We start from the raw sequence: 22189 nt of genomic DNA on the forward strand, positions 1-22189 counted from the left end.
ATTGGTGGTCTGTTCCACAATCAGCCCCCGGCCTAGTTTTCACAGCTGATATTGAGCTTCTCCAGCGGTTCCTTCCACAGATGTAGTCGATCTGCAGGTGAAGTCCATGTGTATAACCTGCGTTTGTGTCTGTTATAAAATGTATTTGCACTTGAGTCCGTTCTAGTCATCTGAAGGTGGCAAGCTCTATGTGTTAGACAGAAGTGTACATTGAGAACAGGAAGAGAGTAGCCATTGGACACGATGGAAAATATCAAAGTAAGATACTCTGTCCCTGTTCAGCGCTCCAGTGACTTCACTTCCAACTCAAGTGCCCCACTGAGCTCCTTGCAGGTCCCTGAACTTGCCATACGTACTTTCTTCCTGCGATTTTGCCATACTACTCCTTCTCCTGGAATTCTAGCCCCTTCTCCCTCCCTTTCCTTCCTCACCTGGTTAATACTTACTCAGCATCCTCATCATGCAATGCGTCTATGTAGATAGGACCCTTCCAGTTAGCCTTTCCATCTTTCCCATTCTAGCTTGGAAACCTGACCTACGTGCTGCAGACTTAGTGTATATAGCACAGTTCTGCACGGCCTGCTTTCAATGCGTGTCCTGCTAATGTTGTGCCTGAGAATCTTGCCTATAAACTGAGGTTGACCTACAGTAGGGGTTCAGTGCCTTTTTAGCTGAAGCTGTTAAAAAAGCCAAGTCCATAAATACTGGGCCATCCTCTGGGCACATTTCTTTAACTCAGCAAAGTCAGAGGTGGGCTTCTAAAAGGTTTAAGTTGGATTGGACAATGAAGAGAACAAGGTGAGCAGGAGCCTGACTGTGAAGGGTCCTGTGTTCACAGATCACCAGTCTGGACTGGCCCAGCAGGTTTTTGCTGTGCCTGCTAACCAACCAGTCACTGTGAACAGACAGGCTTGGGATTCTAACAAGCTCCGGGGCTTTATCTCCTGTTACCATGACAACCTTGCTTCATAGTGATGGATGGTATTGATTGACTGACAGACTCCTGGTGTCTTAGCTCTGTCCCCACTCCCCTTAAGTCATCTGCATACATGGAACTGAGAGTGTCTCAGCACTACTCTCAATTTTGTCCTGATTCGTAATTTCCACCTCTAATACCATTGGAAATAGCATTGCCTTAAAGGAGAATAAGCTGGAATGGCATAAAAATCACTTTCTCCCCACGGGCAATGTGATGTGGCATGGAGAATGTGGGATTTGGACACAAGAGCTCAGGTCAGCCTCAACCTTGCTATTATTGTGTAACTTTGGGCAAGTCACTTAAATGAGTCAAGCCTCAATTTAAAGCCATTGAAACAGCAAAGCCTGTATCTGTTGTGAAATTGTGTGTGAATATTAAATAGCATATCACATGGAAAATCTCTGTCTACCACATAATAAGTACTTATAAAATGAGAGCTATCCCTTAAACCTTCTTCATCAATACTTAATAGTACGTTGCTGTATTAGATGCCAGTGAATAGGTTTCAGGCCATAGCAGTCCGGTGTACAGGAAAAAAAAAAAAAAAGGAAGCAGCCCTACCAAGTTCTATGACATTCTCACAATCTATGCTATGTCTGAGCCCATTTTCACAGTCATTGGGCCAATCATCCTGTGAAGGTATCCCTGTTATCACTGACTTTCTACTTTACCAAGCATGATGCTCTTCTCCAGGGACTGGTCTCCCTGATAAAATGCTTACAGTCCCTGCTCCAGCAGAACACTCTGACTATACTTCTTCCAAGATTGATTGGTTTGTTCTTCTGTCAGTTCATGGAATATTCAGTATTCTTTCCTAACAGCATGATTCAAATGCATCAGCAGCACAGGCTGCAGAAACACTAAGAAAAGTGTCCTCACAAACCATTTATGTCTCTTGCATACTCCAATTTTTGAGATTCAGTATCAGAACTCTTCTATTTTCAAACTTTTATTGTAGAACGAGGTGGTCATGTTATGAGGGGCTAGACAAGGCTCCTTTCAGGATTACCATTGCTATTTATGCCACATGAAGAATATTTCTCTGCGTAATCACACACACTCACACACAGAGAGAGAAAGAGAGGGAGAGAGCGAGACAGCAAGCCCACTGAATGGAAACTAACTCTTGATAGTCCTCTGTTGGGTCTCTTAGGCTATAAATCTCTAGGTGAAGAAATAAGCTGTGGAGCAACTAGTGGATTTGAAACACTGACTTATTATTTAGCAGCCCGAGAGGGGATGAAATACACCACCAGAACTCTTTATTACTCTTAATAGGCAGCAGAAGAGCAGGTGTGGTGAAATGAAATTTACTTAGAATTTGGATAGAGCACACACTTCATTTCAAACCCTGATTCTTAAGCTTGCTGGCCATAGATTGTGACTTAACAATAATTGCTAACATATATTCAACAACAGCTACCATCTCTCAAGCTTGAATCATGCAGTGAATTGTTCTTAAGAACTTACATGTATAGACTATTTTCATACCCAGTTTACAGATGAAACTCTAGGAGAAAATGAAGCACAAAGAGATTAAAGAAATTACTCAAAGTAATTTCTACAGTAGAAACTACTGGTGCATTGTAGAAATCTGACTCCTGTGTTCTCATTCTTAAACTCACTCTAAACTACCATAATTATCGTCTTTCCCCGTCTCAGTGAGCCTTTAAAATAGGCAAAAGCTATCCCTTGCCTTCTGAGACTATTGCATGTCTCCTATAATAAAAACAATGGGAATGAAGGTACTTAACACACACTCTTATTTAAGTAGGAGATAAAATAATAAAGCTGTGATTTGAATCTTCACCAGGAAGAAGCCTATGACTCTGATTCTGAGCACATTTTCAAGGTATACTCTAGCTGGACCGCCATCAGCTAGTCCTCGAACGTCCTTGGGGGCTGTGCATGGCCAGACCTATCTCTTAGAACCTTGGAATCTAGTAAGGACAAGAGACCTAATAATTGGCATTTATAACCCTGTCCTGTCCTCTCCCTCACCAAAAAATGCCCCTGTTGCTCTCAAGTTGATTTTAAGCCCAGGTGATCCTCTGTGTGACAAAGGAGAACTGTTCCAAAAGGTTCTTTGGTCTATAATCTTAACGAAAACATATTGGTGGAGAATCTCTCTCCAAACTGCCACTGGTGGGTCCAAACTGCCAACCTTCAGCTTAGTAGGCAAGCACAGACTATGTGTCCCAAGGACGTTCTGACCATTATCCATTGTTGCTGATGTTAGTTGCTACTGTGTTGACTCTAACTCGTGGTGAGTGTAGAGCCAAGCTGTTTCATAAGATTTTTCAAGACTGTGACATTTTAGTACCATATCATCAGGCCTGTCTTGTGAGGCACCTCTGATTGGATTTGAATCATCAATATTTTTGTTAGTAATTAACTGCTTTGTGTCAACCAGGGACTCCTTTTCTGACAATTATCAGGATTGTACTTAATACCATGTTGGAAGGAAGAACAGGGATGGTGTGAACACATGTGTAGAGAGCACATGTGTGGAGTAAAGGAAGTCTTTTGTAAGTTCAGCGAGAGTCAGTGAAAGAGAAAGGAGATTCTATTCAAAGGAAAGAGCACATGCAAAGACATAGAGGACTTTGCATTACTATCAGGTATTTGGGCAGTATGAGTTTTATTAGTTGCCTTTTTATTGTGATTTGAGTGAAAGCTTACTAGGCAAATTTGTTGCCCATTCAACTAGTCACGATTTTTAATGTTAATTGTGATACCCACAGTGTAGCCACATTATCCCCATTTCCTCTCTTTGATTCTCATTTCCAGTAATCCTTCTCTCCTTCTGCTTCCTGTCTTCTGAGTTTTATCGCAGAACAAATGCTACCCTTTTTGCTCCTACTTGGTTGATTCTTCTAAGGAATGACTCCCTCCCTGGAGTTACTGTTCACCTTATAGGCTTGTCTGTGGTTTGACTGATAGTTGAACCACCGGCATATGCTTTGTACCTCGTTCATAGGATGTCTGAAGGCCACAGTTTTAGAGCTCCTCGTGTTAATTTCAGACCAGTAAGCTTGGCTATTTTAACATTTGGGGATTTTATTCTACATTTTTGGTTACTCTACCTAGGACCTTGCCTGCAATCTCTTTTAGTGTCAGCAAAGATGGGTATGAACAATCTAATTCTTTTGGCCTCAAGCTAGTGATAGTTGACTTTTAGGTGGTTCATTGATCTTTGTAAATAATTAAGCTGCTCTGAAGAAATTGAGCAAATATAAGGCCCCAGGAATTGATGGAATACCAATACACAATTTCAACAAACCAAAGCAGTCCTAAAAGTGCTCATCAGGCTGTGCCAAGAAGTCTGGAAGACAGCTTACCTGGCAAACTGAATGGAATAGATCCATACTTAGCCCAATTCTCCAAAAGAGAAGATCCAACAGAGTGTGGAAATTATCAAATATGTCACATGTAAGCAAAATCTTGCTGCAGATTATTAAAAAAATGACCTGTAAAGTGCAGTGGCAGAGAACAGCCAGAAATTCAAGTTGGATTTAGAAGAAGCTGCGACACTAGGGATTTCACTTCCAATGTCAGATAAATCTTGGCTGAAAGCAGGGAATACCAGAAACATGTCTGTTTGTGTTTTATTGACTGTGCAAAGGAATTTGAATGTGTGGATCACAAAAAAAAATTGTGGCTAATATTGAGAATGGGATTCCCAGAACACCTGACTGTACTCATGTGAAACCTATACTCAGACCAGGAAACAGTCATCAGAATAGAGCAAGGAAACACTGCATCGCTCAAAAGCAAGAAAGGAGTTCGTCAGACATGTGTCCTTTCTCCATACTTTATCAATCTATATGATGAACATATGAAACCTATACCTAATCAAGAGGTTGTTGTGCAAACAGAGAAAGGAAACACTGTTGTTGTTGTTGTTATGTGCCGTCGAGTCGTTTGCGACTCATAGAGACCCTATGCACAACAGCCCTAAACCCTGCTCTATCCTGCACCAACCGCACTGCCTCTGACACACCCATCCCGATTACCCCACTCACCGAGTCAATCCATCTCATAGAGGGTCTTCCCCTCCTGCGCCATCCCTCCACCCTCCCAAGCATGATGTCCCTCTCCAAGGACCCGTCCCTCCTGGCAACATGTCCAAAGTATGTCAGACGAAGCCCCAGAATCCTTGCCTCCAAGGAGTAGCTTGGTTTAATCCTCTCCAAGATGAATCTGTTTGTTTTCCTGACAGTCCATGATACACTCAGTACTCTTCTCCAGCACCACAGCTCAAAAGTATCCACTCTCCTTCTGTCCTCCCTAGTCATTGTCCAACTCTCTGATACATAACAAGCGATTGCAAAGACCATGGCCTGCATCAGGCTCACCTTAGTCTCCAGAGAGACACTGTTGCTCCTGAGTACTTTAGAGAGGTCCCTAACAGCAGACTTTCCCATCGTGATACACTTTTTGATTTCCTGACTGCTGGTGCCAAGAGTGTTGACTGTGGAGCCGCGCAAACTGAAGCTATGAACAATCTCAGTCTCTTCGTCATCCATCCTGACGCTGCCAATTGGTCCAGTGGTGAGAATCTTTGTCTTCTTGACATTGAGCCTCAGTCCATACTGAAGGCTGCAGTCCTTGACCCTTCGCAGCAAGTGCAGGAGGTCCTCCTCAGTTTCAGCAAGCAGGGTTGTGTCATCTGCATAATGCAGATTGTTAATAGATCTTCCATCAATCCTGATGCCACAATTCTCCTCATAGAGCCCAGCCTCTTGGATAATCTGCTCTGCATACATGTTGAAAAGGTATGGAGATAGGATGCATCCCTGGCGCACACCCTTCCCAATTTTGAACCATGCAGTGTTACCCTGCTCTACATAGTTTAAAATTAAGAAAGGTGTGTGTCAGGGTTGTATCCTCTCCCCATAATTATTCGATCTGTATTCAGAGAAAATCAATAGAGAAACTTGGCTCTATGAAGAAGATTGTGACATCAGAATCAGAGGAAGATTCATCAATAGCCTACATTATGCAGATGATACAACCTTGCTTGCTGAAAGTGAGGATATCTAGAAGTCTTGCTGTAGAAGATAAAAGAATACAGCTTTCAGTATGGATTGCACCTAAATGTCAAGAAAACAAAAATTCAAACCACTGACAATGACTTCATCTCACTTGGATCCACACCCTTGGTACCAACAGTCCAGAGATTAGGATACATACTGCCCTGGGAAAGTCTCCAAATTACTGAGGAGCAATTATATCAATTTGAGGACTAAGATGTGCACGATTGAGGTCATGGTCCTTCAATCTCTTGCTTTGCATCTGAAAGCTGGACAGTGAATAAGGATGACAGAAGAATTACTGCCTTTGAGATGTAATGATGGAAAAGAGTACTGAATATCCCATGAAAAAAAAGAGTAAAATATTTGTTTTGGGGAAAGTATAACCAGAGTGCTTCCTGGAGGCAAAGATAGTAAAGTTTTGTCTCACATACTTAGGGTATGTTTCTAGGAGAGGCTAGTCCTTGGAAAAAGACAGCATACTGGGAAAGGTGAAGCATCAGAGAAAGAGAGGGAGATCTTTAACTAGATGGATTGACAAAGTGACTGCAGTAATGAGCGCATGTGTATCCGAGATTGTGAGGATGGCACAGGGTACGACAGGGGTCAGATCTGTGGATCATAGGGTCACTTATGGGTCATACTCAACTCAAGGGCACCTAATAACAGCAACAACATACTTCCAAGCTCTTAAGACCCCAATCTCTACTTAACAAAGTAGCATTTAGAACACTGTCTTTGTGGAGTAAGGAAACGTGAATGTTCATGGATAGATGGAAGAACCAAGGCGGCAGAAAACGTAGCCAATGCTTTCCAGCAAGTCAAGTCACAGACTAACTGATCATCATTTTCAACATGAGAGCAAGAAATAGACTATAAAATTATTCTTTTTCTTTCCCAAAGTCTCTTTGTGGGAAACCAACATAGCAAAGCAGCACAGCAGAAAGATCACAGAAACCTGAATGGCATTTGTTTATTGAATAGAGATAAATAATGCATTACACCTGCTGTTTTCCACCTGATGCTTTCCTCTGAGGAGTGACAGATACTTGCTACATTCTGGAGCCTTGGAACATCTCGAAAGTGAAAATTCCTGGTTCTGCCTCAGACCCACATTTATGTAGCATCTCCACAGAGGTGTGAATACAGCTCTCACCTGATCATAACCAAGGCCAACTGAGAAACAAGCAGTAAATATGGTGGCCAGAGATAATGTCCTCTGGGGTGCCCTCCTTGGGACCAGACCAAAGTGGGACGAAACCCCGGGGGCTCCCAGTAATTCTCTGGAGATCTTGACCACTTTGTACTTCTTTCCATTCTTTTCCATTCTTGAGCTCAGTGTGTTGGTCTGTCCAAGAAGAATCTTGCTTCTAGGACACAGAGCTTTCACCAAGCAGCTGGAAGGTCAGTTACAGGTAAATTCCAATGTGGTGGCATTGAGTGAACAAGGAAGTGAATGTACAATAAAGAGCTAAGTTCTGGTCTCTTGGTCACTTGCTGAGATGAACATTCCTCTCTCATGAGGAGCCAGGAGGAACTCTGAGACTTTTCCTCCTCCTAGTCCAGCTTAGCCCTCCTGTGACCACAGTTAAGTATAATTTATGACAGGTGGTGGTGCAGGACAATAGAGAAATTACTAACTCACCAATAAGTCATGAAAATAAAAGAGATAGGCTAAGTGTACACTAAAGTTATCTAGAATTGTTTTAAAGTGGTTTTTTTTTATGTGTTCCTAAAATGTCAGACTTTTGACATTCAAAGCTCTCTATCCATGATAGGAAAACATGTAGCTTCTGATTAACCTCCGACGCTGGGGAGCTCCTTACCTTCAGAAGTAACATTTCTGCTTGGCCTTTGACCATCACAAAGCTTTACCTTACGTTGAGCTTAAATCTCTCTTATTGTATCCCGCTTCTTTAGTCCCGCTTCTGCTTCTGCAACCACACAAACAAGTCTAGTTCTTCCTAAAAAGAACAACACTCCAGAGAATTGAATACAATTTGTCTTGTTCTCTCTTCACAAGAGTTCTTCCTTCTGCTCTTCAGGTAATTATCTTCTCTCTTCCCAACTCCCTTGCTCACTCACTTAAGTTGGGACTAACTCATAGCTGATCCTCCAAAGAGCTTTTGTTATTATTCTGCACTGTCAAGTCAGAACCAATTCATAGTTGACCTTCCCGTAGGTTTCCAGAAACAGTAAATCACTTTTAAGGAGATTTGCTCATCTTTCTTCCATGGAGCAGGTTGTAGAGTTGAACTGTGTGCCTTTGGGTTGACAGTGTAACTCCTTAGCACTAAATCCCCTGAGCTCCCTGCTAGGAAGCTTTTGGAAGCTGTGAAGCACACAGGAGGAGATTACCTATCTTTCTCCCTCAGAGCTGCTAGTGTATTTGAACTATCAGAGAGACATGACCTTTGGGGTTAGGAGCACAACGCCACATACCACATCACCAGACAGCCTGAAGATTATGAAAAGAATGTAGCTTTGCATTTTTTTTATCCTTGTGCTTAAGCTGCTAGGATTTTTCTCTCTTTACTTATTTCTTTCATTCAAGTGACTCAGTGAACTTTGCACCTTGCTCTGAGCTTCTTCTGAGCATAGCCTAATGGATCATTCCTCCTTTATTTTCTTGATTATTATTTCTTCCTGACCCCTTCTGCTGTTCCCTTGGTTTGAAACTACACCGGAAGCTGTCTAAACTCCTAAGGCCTTTTCCCTAGTTGTCTGTCCTTACTATGTTTGTGCCTTTGTGATTTGGGTCCCAGTATAGATGTTACAGATTTTTCAACTGATTCTAATGTTGCCATACTAGCCTTCTAGCCATCTAACCTTCTCCAGGCCTTTGATTCCTCATTGTTTATCTAAAAGTCCTTGGATTTCTCCACTTTCTTCTTACAGGTAAATATGATGAACCCAGCTGTTAAACCTACACCCAAAGGCACTGACTGGGACACAGCAGAGGCCAGTGTTCTGCGGCCCTCACCACTGATGCTCCCAAGGACAGTGGTACTCAACATCTGGTCCTAGGATGCACTGCAAAAGGGCCATTAGATTTATTTGTTCAGCATACAGATTTCTGCCTTCTCAGAACACTGAGACTGAACTGCTACAAGTAGAATTCAGGAACTTGTCTTTTTAAAAAGCAGCCAGATTCGCCCCATGTATAGCCAGGTTTAGAAACCAGGACTTCTGGAGCTCACTCTGTTCAAACTTCCCCCTATCCCCACAGTCAACTCCAGTTTACATTGGTGTGGAGTTGGCATCTAAGGAGCCCAGCATCAGGGGACGGGAGATGAAGCAATGGCAGAGCACTGTCTGGTTCTGTCAATGCATCAATTCCCCCATGCCATACACCCACCCAGGTGTGTTCTGTGCAATTGCTGCAAACCCCTCTGCCTCTTCTGTCAGGCTGTACTCTTTGCTTACACAGGTTTGGTTTTATGTGCTGGCTTCTGTTTCCAGATTTGTCACCAGGCTCCAGATCCCCTTGCCCCAGCATATTGCTTTTGGTTTCCCACTAGTTCCTCTGCAGATAGCTTTGATTGGACGTCTCACACTGCTTCTGATGAAAGTACCTCTTCTAGCCCTGCTGGAACGAAATTAGCAACTCTCAGGACAAAATCATCTTCACTTGACATATCATCCTAGATCTTACTTATTTCTCAAGAGCCTGACATTACACATTTATATTTATATAATTACTAATATTGTTCTTGGTGGTGGTTGCCTCAGAGTCAAACACAACTTATAGTTCTTTCCCCAATACATACATATATGCTATTGTTGTTATGTGCCATCGAGTTGGCTGCAATTCACAATGACTCCATAAACAATAGCTCTGAACCTTGACCTATCCTGACTCTGACCCACATTACTCCAGTTACTGTGTCAGTCCATCTCATCCAGGGTTTCCCTCTCTTGTGCTGTCTCTCCACCTTCCAACTATGAGGTCCCTTTCTAAGGACTGGGCCCTCTTGGCAATATGCCCAAAGTATGTCAGATGGAGTTTCAAAATCCTTGCTTCCAAGGAGCAGCTCAATTTCACCCTCTCCAAGATATACCAGTGTCTTATCAGTCTATGGTATACTCAATACTGTTCTCCAGCACCATAACTCAAAGGCATCAATTCTTAATCTATCATCCTTAGTCATTGTCCAGCATGCTCACTCTCTCTCTCTCCCTCTCTCTCTGACCCTATTCTATTCTGTGCCATCCTCACACTTCCTGACACACAAGAGCTAGCCCATTGCAATGCTCACTGTGTCAATCCACCTGCTTGAAGGTCTTCCTCTCCTTTGCCAACCCTCCACACTTCCCAGCATCATGTCTCTCTCTAAGGAACATCCCCTCCTAGTGACATGCCCAAAGGATGTGAGGCAAAGCTCCACCATTCTTGCCTCCAGAGAATACTCCGGCTGCTGCACTATCTCCAAGACATATCTGTTTGTTTTCTTGGCCGTCCATGGGATGTTCAGTGGTCTTCTCATACACCACAACTCAAAGGTGTCAATTCTTTTTTACTGTCATCTTTCTTCATTGTCCAGCTCTCAGATGCATAGCAAGTGATCGGAAAGATTATGGCCTGAATGTATGTCAGTTTGAGGGCTAAGGTGCAGGACATTGTCTTTCCAACTATTAGCTATGCATCTGAGTGCTGGACAAAGAATAAAGATGACAGAAAAAGAATTGACACCTTTGAGCTGTGGTGTTGGAGAAGAGCACTGAACATCTCATGGATGGCCAAGAGAACAAAGAAATATAGCTTGGAGAGGTTGCAGCCAGAGTGCTCTTTGGAGGCAAGAATGATGAGGTTTCCCCTCACATACTTTGGACATGTTGCTAGTGGAGAAGGACATGATGTTAGGAATGGTGGAGGGTCTGTGAAGGAGAGGAAGACCCTCAACCAGGTAGATTGATAGGGTGATAGGGTGATTGTTGTAATGGGCTCTTGTGTGTCAGGAAGTGTGAGGGTGGTGCAGGACAGGACTAGGTTCAGATCTTTTGTTGATACGGTTGCTACTATATATATATATATATATATATATATATATATAACACTTCTGGCTTCTGAGCAAGATAGTAGTGCCTGGCTGATGTAAATAATTAACACTCAGTCACCAATGAGGAGTTGGAGGTTTGAATCTGCTTAAAGCCACACTGGAATAAAGGCCTGGCAGTCTTCTTTAAAAAAATCGCTTATTGGAATCTCTATGGAACACAATTCTACTTTGACAAATGTAGGGTCACCACAACGCAGACGCAGAATCCACTGAAGGATAACTGAGTAAAACAGACCTGAATTTGAATCTCCACTATTGTTTTGTTTAGTGGTATGGCCTTCAGCAAGACAATTAACCTTTATAAACCTCGAGCATCTCAGGTAGAACTGAGACGTTCAGGCTAGGCATATAAGGACACTTTGAGCTCTCAAGTTCCGATTTTTCACAAGTTCCCAAGCCTCGTTGCTGCTGGCACGCTACTTGGGGGCCCTCCACGAGTACTTCTCCGCAGTCAAGTCGCACCACTCCAATCAGGTTAGAATTCTCTTTCCCCAGCAGCGTGTAGCAGGCTGTCAGCAGACCCTTCATGAACATAATCACGCCACAGGCATCCTCCAGCCCCCATTCATCAGCCAGTCCTGTCACTTTAATTCAGCTGCTCTCCAGCACTCACCTTCATAATCACTCTTACTCCTGAACATGAATTCTTTCACCCACTTCTTTTTATCACTGTTGAAGCATTTTTTAATCAAAACAATTAAATATGCTAAATCATCCTCAATTAGTAATCTATTAAAAATTAAAAGTGGTTGAATAGAAATAGGCAGAAGAAGCCCTTGGGTAGGTGCTAAGTACTAGTGTTTAAAGCATTGCTTCCCCAGGTAATTTCAGCTTAGACATTTTTTAGAAACTGATATTTACCAGGGTTGGGGCTGAAGGAGACCTTAGGTGACCCGCTCCAATGGCTTCTCTCTCCAATGGGAGACACAGTTAGGTCATGGAACTCATTTAAGTTCATACAGGCATCAATAATTGGAATTTGTTCTCATAATTTCTGACTTCTAAGATTCCTAGACATATTTGTTTGTCTTGGAGAGGGCTCAGTCAGAGTGCTCTTTGGAGGAAAGGATGGCAATGCTTCTCTTCACATACTTGGGGCATGTTGCTGGGAGGGTTTATTCCTTGGAGAAGGTCATGATGCTGGGAAGGGTGGAGGGTCAGCGAGAGAGAGGAAGACCCTTGACCAGGAGGATTGATGCCATGACTGCTGCAAAGTGTCAGGAAGTGTGAGAACAGCACAAGAGAAGACAGGGTTCAGATATTTTGTTCATAGTGTTGCTATGAGTTGTACTTGACTCAACAGCATCTAACAACAACAAGATTTGCTAGGCTTCTAAATGAGCTCCATGAAAATCTCTCACCAAGAAGACATTCAGATAACAAACAAACACATGAAGAAATGTTCAAAATCCCTAGCTCTAAGAAATTCAAATCAAAACAGCTATGAGATATCATCTCACCCCAGTAAGAATAGCAAAAATTTTTTCACTTGAATTTAAGAACCTTTTCTTTTTAAAAAAACAAATTATTTTATTCATTTTAATGAACATTTACAGAGATTTCAGATTTCCATTCATTCATTGTTGTATTTTTCTCCCTACCCACCCCTCCCAGTTTGTTCCTCTCTTTGAAAAGTAAAAGAAAAATTCCTTCATTGATATACAATTCCCCCTTCCCCCCATTCCCGAGTACACTCCACTATACAACCTTCATTCAGGACTCTTGTCATAACCATAATACCCAATCATATATTACTTATAAATTGTGCTCTCTCTCATCTGTTTCAATGCAGTATACATAATTTATCCACTTTTTCTCAGTCTCACCCCAACCCTGATGTCAGTCCTATTCTAAAACAGTGGCACCATGCAGTATTTGTCCTTTTGTGACTGAGATATTTCACTCAGATAATGTCCTCCAGGGTCACCCATTTTGAATAATATTGCATGAGTTCCTTATTTTTCAATGCAGTGTAGTATTCCATTGTGTGAATATGCCATAGCTTCTCTATCCATTTGTTTGTTGATGGGCACTTAGGTTGTTTCCAACTCCTTGCTATTGTGAACAAAGCCCCAATAAATATGGGTGTGCATATATCTGCCTGGGTGGCAGTTATGGTTTCTTTAGGGCATAATCCCAATAATGGAATTGCTGGGTCAAACAGTATTTCTATTTGCAACTTTTTGAGAAAGCGTCATACAGCCTACCAAGAGTAAAAAGGAAAGCCACAAATTGAGAAAAAAAATATTTGGTAATGACATGTAAGATAAGGGACTTATATTTAGAATGCATAAAATACTCGAGCACCACAAGATAAAGGTAAATAACCCAGTTGAAAAATGGGCATAATATATGAACAGACACTTCCCCAAAGAAGACATTCAGATGGCTAACAAATATGTGAAGAAATTCTCAAAATCCCTAGCCCTTAGAGATATGCAAATCAAAACAACTATGAGATATCATCTCACCCCAGTAAGAATAGCAATATTTAACAGAGTAGCAAACAACAAATGCTGGTGAGGTTGTGAAGAATAGCAAAATTTAACAGAACAGAAAACATCAAATGCTAGTGATGCTGTGGAGAAACGGAAACCCTTTTTCACTGTTGGTGGAAGTGTAAAATGGTGCAACCACTGTGGAAGGCTGTATGGCGCTTTCTCAAAAAGTTGCAAATAGAAAAACCATTTGACCCAGCAATTCCACTACTGGGAATTTACCCTAAAGAAACCACAACTGCCACCCAAGCAGATATATGCACACCCATGTTTATTGTGGCTTCGTTCACAATAGCAAAGAGCTGGAAACAATCCAAGTACCCATCACCAAATGAAAGGATAGAGAAGTTGTGGTATATTAATACAATAGAATTCTATGCTGCATTGAAAAACAAGAATTTCATGAAATATTATGCAAGAGAATTGATCCTGGAAGACATTATTCTGAGTGAAATATCTCAGTCACAACAGGGCAAATACTGCATAGGGCCACTGTTGTTGTTTTGTTGGTTTTTTAAAAGTTTTTTTAAAAAATTAATTTTAATGAAAGTTCATAGAGACTTAGGGTTTCCAGTCATTCGCTGTTGCACTTTTCTCCCTGACCTCCCCCATCCACCAAAATGGGACTGACATCAGGGTTGAGGAAAGACAGAGAAGGAAGGTAGGAATGATGTATACTGCATTGAAACAGATGAGGGAAAGAACTGTTTAAAATGGATATATGAATGAGTATTATTGTCATGAGAGGAGTCCAGAATGAAGTCTGAACAGTGAAGTGGACTTGGGGGGGGGGGGAATTGCATAACAGTGACAGAGTTTTTCTTTTACTTTTCAAGGAGAGGAGTGAACTGGGGGGAAGAGGTAGGCAGGGAGAAAAGTGCAACAATGAATGACTGGAAACCCTAAGTCTCTGTAAACTTTCATTAAAATTAATAAAAAAGAAAGAAAAAAAAATGTGTTCAAGAGGGTTTCAGTGGCTGGTTTTTCGGAAGTAGATTGCCAGGCTTTTCTGCTGAGGTCCCATTAGATAGACTTGAGCCTCTAGCATTTCTGTGAGCAGACAGAGATATTAACTCTTTAGATTCCTCAGGGATCCCAAATACCTCATCGTTGTCAGATGTCATTGAGAAATGTTTCATGAAAACACTTCTGACTTGTGATATAAGAAGTTAACCCTCAGTGATGAAATTACCACTCATAGTGATGCTATGAACAATACATCAATGTCTTGTCCTATCCTGTGCCATTCTCATAATCTCTGACATGCCTACGCTATTATTACAGGCATGATCTCAACCCAGATCGTTGAAGACCTTCCTCTCCTTTGCTGATACTAGCCTTCCCAGGATGAAGTCTTTTTCCAAGCACTGGCCTCTCCTGATACCATGCCCAAAGAGTCTGAGAAAAGTTTTACCATCTTTGCCTCTAAGGAGCACCCTGGTTGTATTTCCTCCAAGACAGATTTGTTTATTCTTTCAGCAGTCCATGATATATTCAATACTCTGTCAAAACTACAATCTGAAGACAATTCTTCTTTGATGACCTATAGCCTTCATTTATGCATCCTCCCATTTCCCCTATTCATTAGCCATGCAGTCTGAAAATAATTACTGAACTCGTACTTTAAACCAGATAATGTGTGTTGTGCTGGCCACCGAATTGTGACTAGGACACAGATCTAACTTCACAGAGTTTGCAGTTTAGTCCAGTAAACATTGACACTCGATATTGTAATGGAAAAAATAAATCAAATTTTTTAATATAAATTACAGAAATAAGGTACAGTTTAGAATTGCCGGAATACCATAATGACTAATAATTCTTTTATAATTATGGCTAAAAGTAGTGGTGCTTCAAAATACAAGTTAGACTACTGCACAGAGTTCACAATCTTGTGGAAGATAGATGGTGTCGTCCATAGCTGTGCTGCCACCCAAAGGCCATGTGGCTCCAGTGGTTTGAATCCAGTGTGTTTGAATCCACCAGTGACTCCAATAGAGAAAGTTGATGGTTTCCTCCTGTTGCAATTCACAGCCTTGGAAACCTGATGATCACTATGGTGACCTGAGCGTCAGTATGAGTCCGAGCTGACTCACTAGCAGTGGGTTGAGTTAGAGGGCTGCTTTTTAACCAACAGGTAAAGCTGATCTCTGTCCTAGTATTAATACTTCAGTACAGTCTACTTTTCTATCCTTATCTTGCAAAAGCAGACTTAGTTTGGAAGTCCAACACTGACACTGTTCCTTTGATCACCATGGAAAAGTAATGGGATCTATAGTGGGCTAGGCACATAGGTACGTGGAGTTTAATGAGATATAATCATTGTCTTCAAAAACTATGTAGGGAATGAAGAGGGGAAGGAGAACTAGAATTTTTGAACTTTAACATATGTGTGATCAAAATATATGGACTTTACTGTAAAGCAGTAAAGCATTAATTTTCTCATCTGTAAATTTCAATTTCCTCACCAGGTCCTCAGATATGGGCAGATGTAGAGATAGCTAATATGAGACTGACTGTTTTTGTGGGGTCAAAAGGATTAAACAGATTCTTATAATATTTTACCAGAACTCCAGCCTCCATGGACTACAAAGAAAGGCCTGTTTATAAAGAATTATTACTGATATCATCATTTGGGCTCACCAAAGCACACTAGTAGACTTGGAAACCAAACCACTAACATTGAGTCTTGTCCAACTCATAGTGACTCTCTAGCAAGTTTCTGAGACTAATATCTATGGGAAGAGACATCAAATCCAAGTTTGTGAGATTCAAACCACCAAACTTGGGGTTAGCTAGCCACCAACACATAACCCACACTATGAAACAAGTGTTTTTTAGCTTTAGGAAAAGAAGAAATTATTCTGATCAAAAAATAGCTCATGGATGACATAGCTGAATTGGTTGACAAGTGAATAGGCTTTGGAAGGATGGTGAAAAAGGATGGGGAGAAATGGAAAGGCAATAGGATCTATGGTGGGTCAGGCACATACGTATGTGGAGTTTAATGGGATATAATCATTGTCTTAAAAGACTATGTAGAGAATAAATAGGGGAAAGAGAACTAGCATGTGTGAATATCAATATATGTAATATATAGGCTTTGGGGGTGGGGTTTTTTCTTTTGTTTGTTTCAAAAATTCTTTTTAGTTGGGACCACACACTAACACACACAAAACTGAAGCTGGGGTGAAGATTTAGAATCTGGGTGTATATCCGATTGTCATGTGAACTGTCTTTTAACATCTTGGTATTTTTTTTTCTCTACTTACTACAGGGCTTACCAGTCATGATATAAAGGGTTGCTTTGGAGGCTTCGTTGGCATTGGCACTGTCTTTAAGGATCTTATACAAGTCGAACCAAAACTCTCAGGAGAAAGTTGTAAAAGATTTGGATTTGGAAAAGATGGCAAGTCTCCAGTGATGGGACCCTCAAAAAAAAAAACCAGAAAAGAGAGAGAGAGAGTAAAAGAGAGAGAGAAGCAAGCAAGGCTTTCCCTTAGACTGCAATCAGGATATAAAAAAGCTCCCTAATTCCATTTTAATTTATAATTATATTATTATTGTTGTTGTTGTTAAGTGTTGTAGAGTTGTAGGCAGCCCATAGCGACCCTATGAACGAAAGTCTTGAGCACAAAACTTTCATCTCTTCCCCAAGTTCACAGAGTTTATTGAGACAAGTTTTTCAGGAAATGGATGCCACTCCTGCTTCCAAGCCTGTTTAAAAGCCTTTTTAAATACAAGGTCAAATCCCATCAGCTCACATCCTAATGCAATCAATTGCCACAACCTAGTCTCAACCCCAAACCAGAAAATACACCTTTGCTGAATCAGGCCATTCCACTCATCTTCCCAGCCTGGAAATGGCTCCCATGATTATGCTACATGAACGTTAATTATCTCTAAACCAATGACTTGTAGTGACTCTCTTTTGTGTCCATCCTGAGCTGACATCATCTTGGAAATATTTTCTTTTCATGTGGGTTACTCTCCTAAATTTCAACCAACACTAGACAAAGATCCAGCTAAAAACCGGGACGAAAAGAGTTGGTAAAAAAAAGAGTTGGTGGAGTGAATCTCAAAAGCAGATAATGAAAATGAAGGCTCATCAGGTTATAGTCTGGAGAGAGGAAACAGATCCACGGAGATAGGAAAATATGGTTACCCAAAGTCCAAGTTCAAAGAAGGATTATTAGAGGATTGAATAAGAATGTTTCATAGCATTTCCTGAACAAGTCAAACTTATGTGTTCATTTATTCAATTCATTCATTGAGTGAATCCTTGTTTTCTGGTGAGAAAGAGTAGGTGAGGTAGATATTAAACAGGTATAGGAGTTATTCTTATTGCATGAGGCTACTTTAGGCTCAATATTTTAAGCCAAGTTGCTTTCTTTTTCTGATAGCAGACTTTAAAAGAATTCTGCATCGATGCTATAAACACCCCCTTACCTTTGTGGAAATGGACCTCTAGTGGCATAGCACATTAAAAGTTATCCTTCAAACCAAAACAGGAGCAGTTCAAACTCACCAGCTGCTCCAAAATAAAGAGATGGGCAGTCTCCTCCCTTAAAATCGCCTTGGAAGCCTTATGGTCAGTATGAGCTAGAACTGACTAGTTGGCAGTGAGTTTTACCTTTCTGGACACCTCTTCTTTCCTCCTGACTACCATCTATCCCTGTTACATAACTGACTATAACGTCTCAGTGACCCCGCTGAGCCATATAAAGATATTTTTTGTAATACTTGTAGTCATTATAACTCTTTGACCTAGTTTCAGAGTCTCTTCTGATACCCATTTTGATCTTTCTTTTAGGTATGTTTTTTTGTTTTGTTTTTTAAAATGTCCATTTTACTGTATTTTTCCCAATCCCTATGATTAGTATATATAAATATATATTTTAAAAATGTAATTTTTTTAAAATGACCTAAACTCCTCCAAACACAATTGCTCGGAACTTTTACACTTTGCTCCATTCAATTTTCTCATTGTGCTTAAAACAAATTGTCATTAATTTATAGTAGACACATTGTTGTTGTTGCTGTTTTATGAACTTTTGCTTTTTTCATGTAGGATATTGTTGATGCTTATCATCAGTCATTAGTGTTCAATGCATCAAAGCTATAGCTGGGCTTAAAGAAGTGGAAAAAAAATCAAACCTTGAGTCATAATACTGGAGGATTCTATAGGCAAACTATTTAATAATGTAGGAAAAATCAAAAGAAGATGCAATGGATACATAGTCACTATATTTTAAAAAATTGGTTGACATCAAACCGTTTCAGGAAATAGCATCATTGTCATTAAAAACTAAAGACAGTTAAGGAAGAAATTTAAGCTGCTCAAGGGCTTTGGAGAAAAAGAAGTCTCCAGGAATTGATTGAATACCACTTGACATATTTCAATAAACATATGCAGTCCAGGATATGTTCAAGACATCAGGTCAAGGAATTTGGAAGACAGCTACATAACCAACTGAATGGAAGAGGTTCATATTTGTTCCTATCCCACAAAAAAGATGATCCAACAGAATAAGGAAAATATTAATCCATATAATTAGTATCACATTTAAGTAAAATTTTGTGGAAGATTATTAATAAATAGCCAGAACAGCACATTTGCAGGGAACTGCCAGAAATGTAAGTTGGATTCTGAAGGGTACACAGCATCACTTGGGTCTTGGCTGAAAGCAGAGAATACCAGAATTTTTACTTTGTTTTATTGGCAATGCAAAAGCACTTGACTGAGTGAATCATAAAAAATTATGGCTAACATTGAGAAGAAAGAGAATCCCAGAGCACTTAATTGTGCTCATGTTAAATCTATGTATAGACCAAGAAGCAGTTCTTTGAACAGAACAAGGGAATATTGCAAGCTTTAAAATTAGCAAAAGTGTGTCTCATGATTGTGTCTTTTCTCCATACCTATTCAACATGTATGCTGAGCAAACAATTTGAAAAACTGGACTCTATTAATAATATGGGCTCAGCATTGAAGGAAGATTAATCAATAACCTGCATTACGCAGATGGCATAAGTTTGTATTTTTTAAAGTGAAGATGACTTGAAGCACTTAATAAAGAAGATAAAAGACTTCTTCAACATGGATTATACCTCAATATTAGGAAAGTAAAATTCTTCAACCATTGACCAGGAGGCAAAAATCATTGTAGATAAAGATTAAGGTTGTGAAGGATTTGCTTTTACTTGGATTCATGATCAGCATCCTGGCACTGAACCAGCATTTGGAATGAATAAATGAATAACTATCTATCTTCCTCATCTTCACGCTCCATCGGCTGGATTGAATTTTGCTCTCTGAGTTTACTACAGAAAACCATCCCAAACCCACCGATGTCAAGTCAAGTCACTTCCCTCTCATGAGATCCTCTCTTAACTGTTTCTTTCTTCATTGGAATGATTGATGAATTCCAAGACTTCAGATAGCAGCCCAACATTTAACCCACTACATACATCAATATGCTCCAGTTATTGGTGTTTGCCTTGGAATCAGAACTGACCCATAGCTGACCCGTCAGTGAGTTTTCTGAGGCAGTGATTCCAATAGTGACAACAAATAAAATGGGGGCAGATTGCCCATCCTCCTCCCACAGAGTGTCTAGTGGATTTGAACAGCCTGTCTTGAAGATTGCACCGCAGCTTCTTACCAAGGCCACCAAGTCTTGTTCTCCCTCTTTAGGCTTGTGTTGCTAGTTAATAACAACAACAAAAAACGTAGACTAGGAAGCAGTTAGCAGGTGGTCACATAGATGTTGTTCCAAACCCTATTAGTGGAGCTTATTTATGGGGCCTCTGACTTTTAGGGAAATAAGCTAATACATACTTCTCTTCTTAATGACAGTGTCAGATATGAAGAGCATGGGAGTAGAAGATGTCATTTCTCTGGTCCAAGGTGGCGCTTCTGGCTGGAGTGGTGCCTTGACACAAAACAGCAGCATCATTACATACCGCTTCTGGGGGAGGTCATTAAAGTATAATCCTATTGTTATTGATTTTGAGGTAAGTCTTTTTGCAGTTGAAGAAACTCTATGTCCATGAGGAATGAAAGTGAAGCAGACCAGATCATTTCATATTTCTTATTATGAGTCCATCAAAGAACAAGATTAGATGTAACGGGACGCTGAACCTGTGGGCCTTCCCTATGTCTGACTGTAAGGAGTGTGTGACATTTGATCATAGCCAGAGGAGAACTGGGACCCGAAACTTCAAAGCTAGTTTTACACTCTTAGTCCATCCGGGATTTATTCATGCAAAGTCCATGTCAAACATATAATAATTCACATTTAAATACTTTATTTGAAACCTGGTGGAATAGTGGATTAAACACTGGCCTGAGAGCTGAAAGTCTGACAGTTCGTATCTACCAGTGGATCTTCAGAAGAACAAGAGGGTCTTTTCCTGTAAAGGCCTACACAGCCTAGGAGACCTGAAAGAACATTTCAACTTTGTCCGGTAGCATCCCTGTGAGTAGAATCAGCATGGCAGCAGTAGGTTTTAATGCATTACACTTTATTTATATATTTTATTTAACTATATGTGTACTTTAAGAATTTACTTCTAGGTAAGCATATTAAATATTTATATACTTTAAAAAAATCTCATCTGTTATATCAGGGGTCAGTAATTCTTTTTGTAAAGGGCCAGATGATATTTTAGGCTTTGTGGGCCACATATGGTCTCCATCACACATTCTTTTATTTTTTAACAACTCTTTAAAAATCATAAAAACTGTTCTCACCTCAAAGACCACACAGTGTGGTTTGGACCCAGGCTGAGGTTTGCTCCTCTTGCTCAAAATTATCTAATCTCTTCATCATAAGAATCACTGACAAGGACTTCTTTCTGTCCACTGTAAAGACTAGGAAACAGTGGCCCTGACAGTACAAGGGCTTTGTTTAAGGTTACATAGCACTCATAAGGCAATGCCTTGATTTCAGACTTCTGGTCTTCCAGTCCTATTTTCATTTTCTCTAGCCTAGCTATGACTGAGGCAATGGGCTTGAGTGTGTCAGAGATTTTAAGAATGGCACAGGATAAGATCAGTTGTTCACAGAGTCACTATGAGTTGGACTCATATTACAATAAACAACAACAAGAATGCCTTCTTTTGAGAGCTCTGGTGGCCTAGGTTGTAGACAGTTGTGCTGCTAATTCAAAGGCCATACAGTTCTACAGCAGTTCAAGTCCATCAGAGATTCTGAGGTAGAAAGGTGAGCAATCACTTCCTGTGTGATTTACAACCTCAGGAATGCAATGAGGGAGTCAGCTATGAGTTGTTTTTTGTTCAAAGACAATGAGATTTGTTTAAGGACACTTTGATTAAAGTAATCGTTCTCAACACAGACATTTTGCCTTTAAGGGGAAACGTGGCAATGTGTGGACATAGTTTTGGTGGCCACAACTGGAAGATCGCTATTTGCCTCTAGGGAATACAGGCCAGAGACACTGCAAAATATCCTCTAACACACGACAAACCCTCTGCCCCACTCCAAGTAACAAAGAAATATCTGCCCCAATTATTAATAGTGACAGGGTTAAACAACTCTTCCTTAAATCACTAACCTCATAAATTGTGTTCAAACTGTAAAGGAAATTAAT

At 40.5% G+C, this 22189-nt stretch overlaps 1 protein-coding gene across 1 annotated transcript in view; it reads left to right on the forward strand.

Annotated features, from left to right (window-relative positions):
* Window positions 1-22189, forward strand: part of C8A (complement component 8, alpha polypeptide) — a 104350-nt gene that overhangs the window by 70893 nt on the left and 11268 nt on the right. The window contains exons 8-9 of the mRNA XM_006879827.1: window positions 16851-16982; window positions 20433-20590. Coding sequence (XP_006879889.1) covers window positions 16851-16982; window positions 20433-20590 — 290 coding nt within the window. The remainder of the gene's footprint in view (window positions 1-16850; window positions 16983-20432; window positions 20591-22189) is intronic.

This window comes from Elephantulus edwardii, unplaced genomic scaffold, assembly GCF_000299155.1.
Source record: "Elephantulus edwardii isolate Elephantulus edwardi_28Jun2011 unplaced genomic scaffold, EleEdw1.0 scaffold00005, whole genome shotgun sequence".
Taxonomy (NCBI): domain Eukaryota; kingdom Metazoa; phylum Chordata; class Mammalia; order Macroscelidea; family Macroscelididae; genus Elephantulus; species Elephantulus edwardii.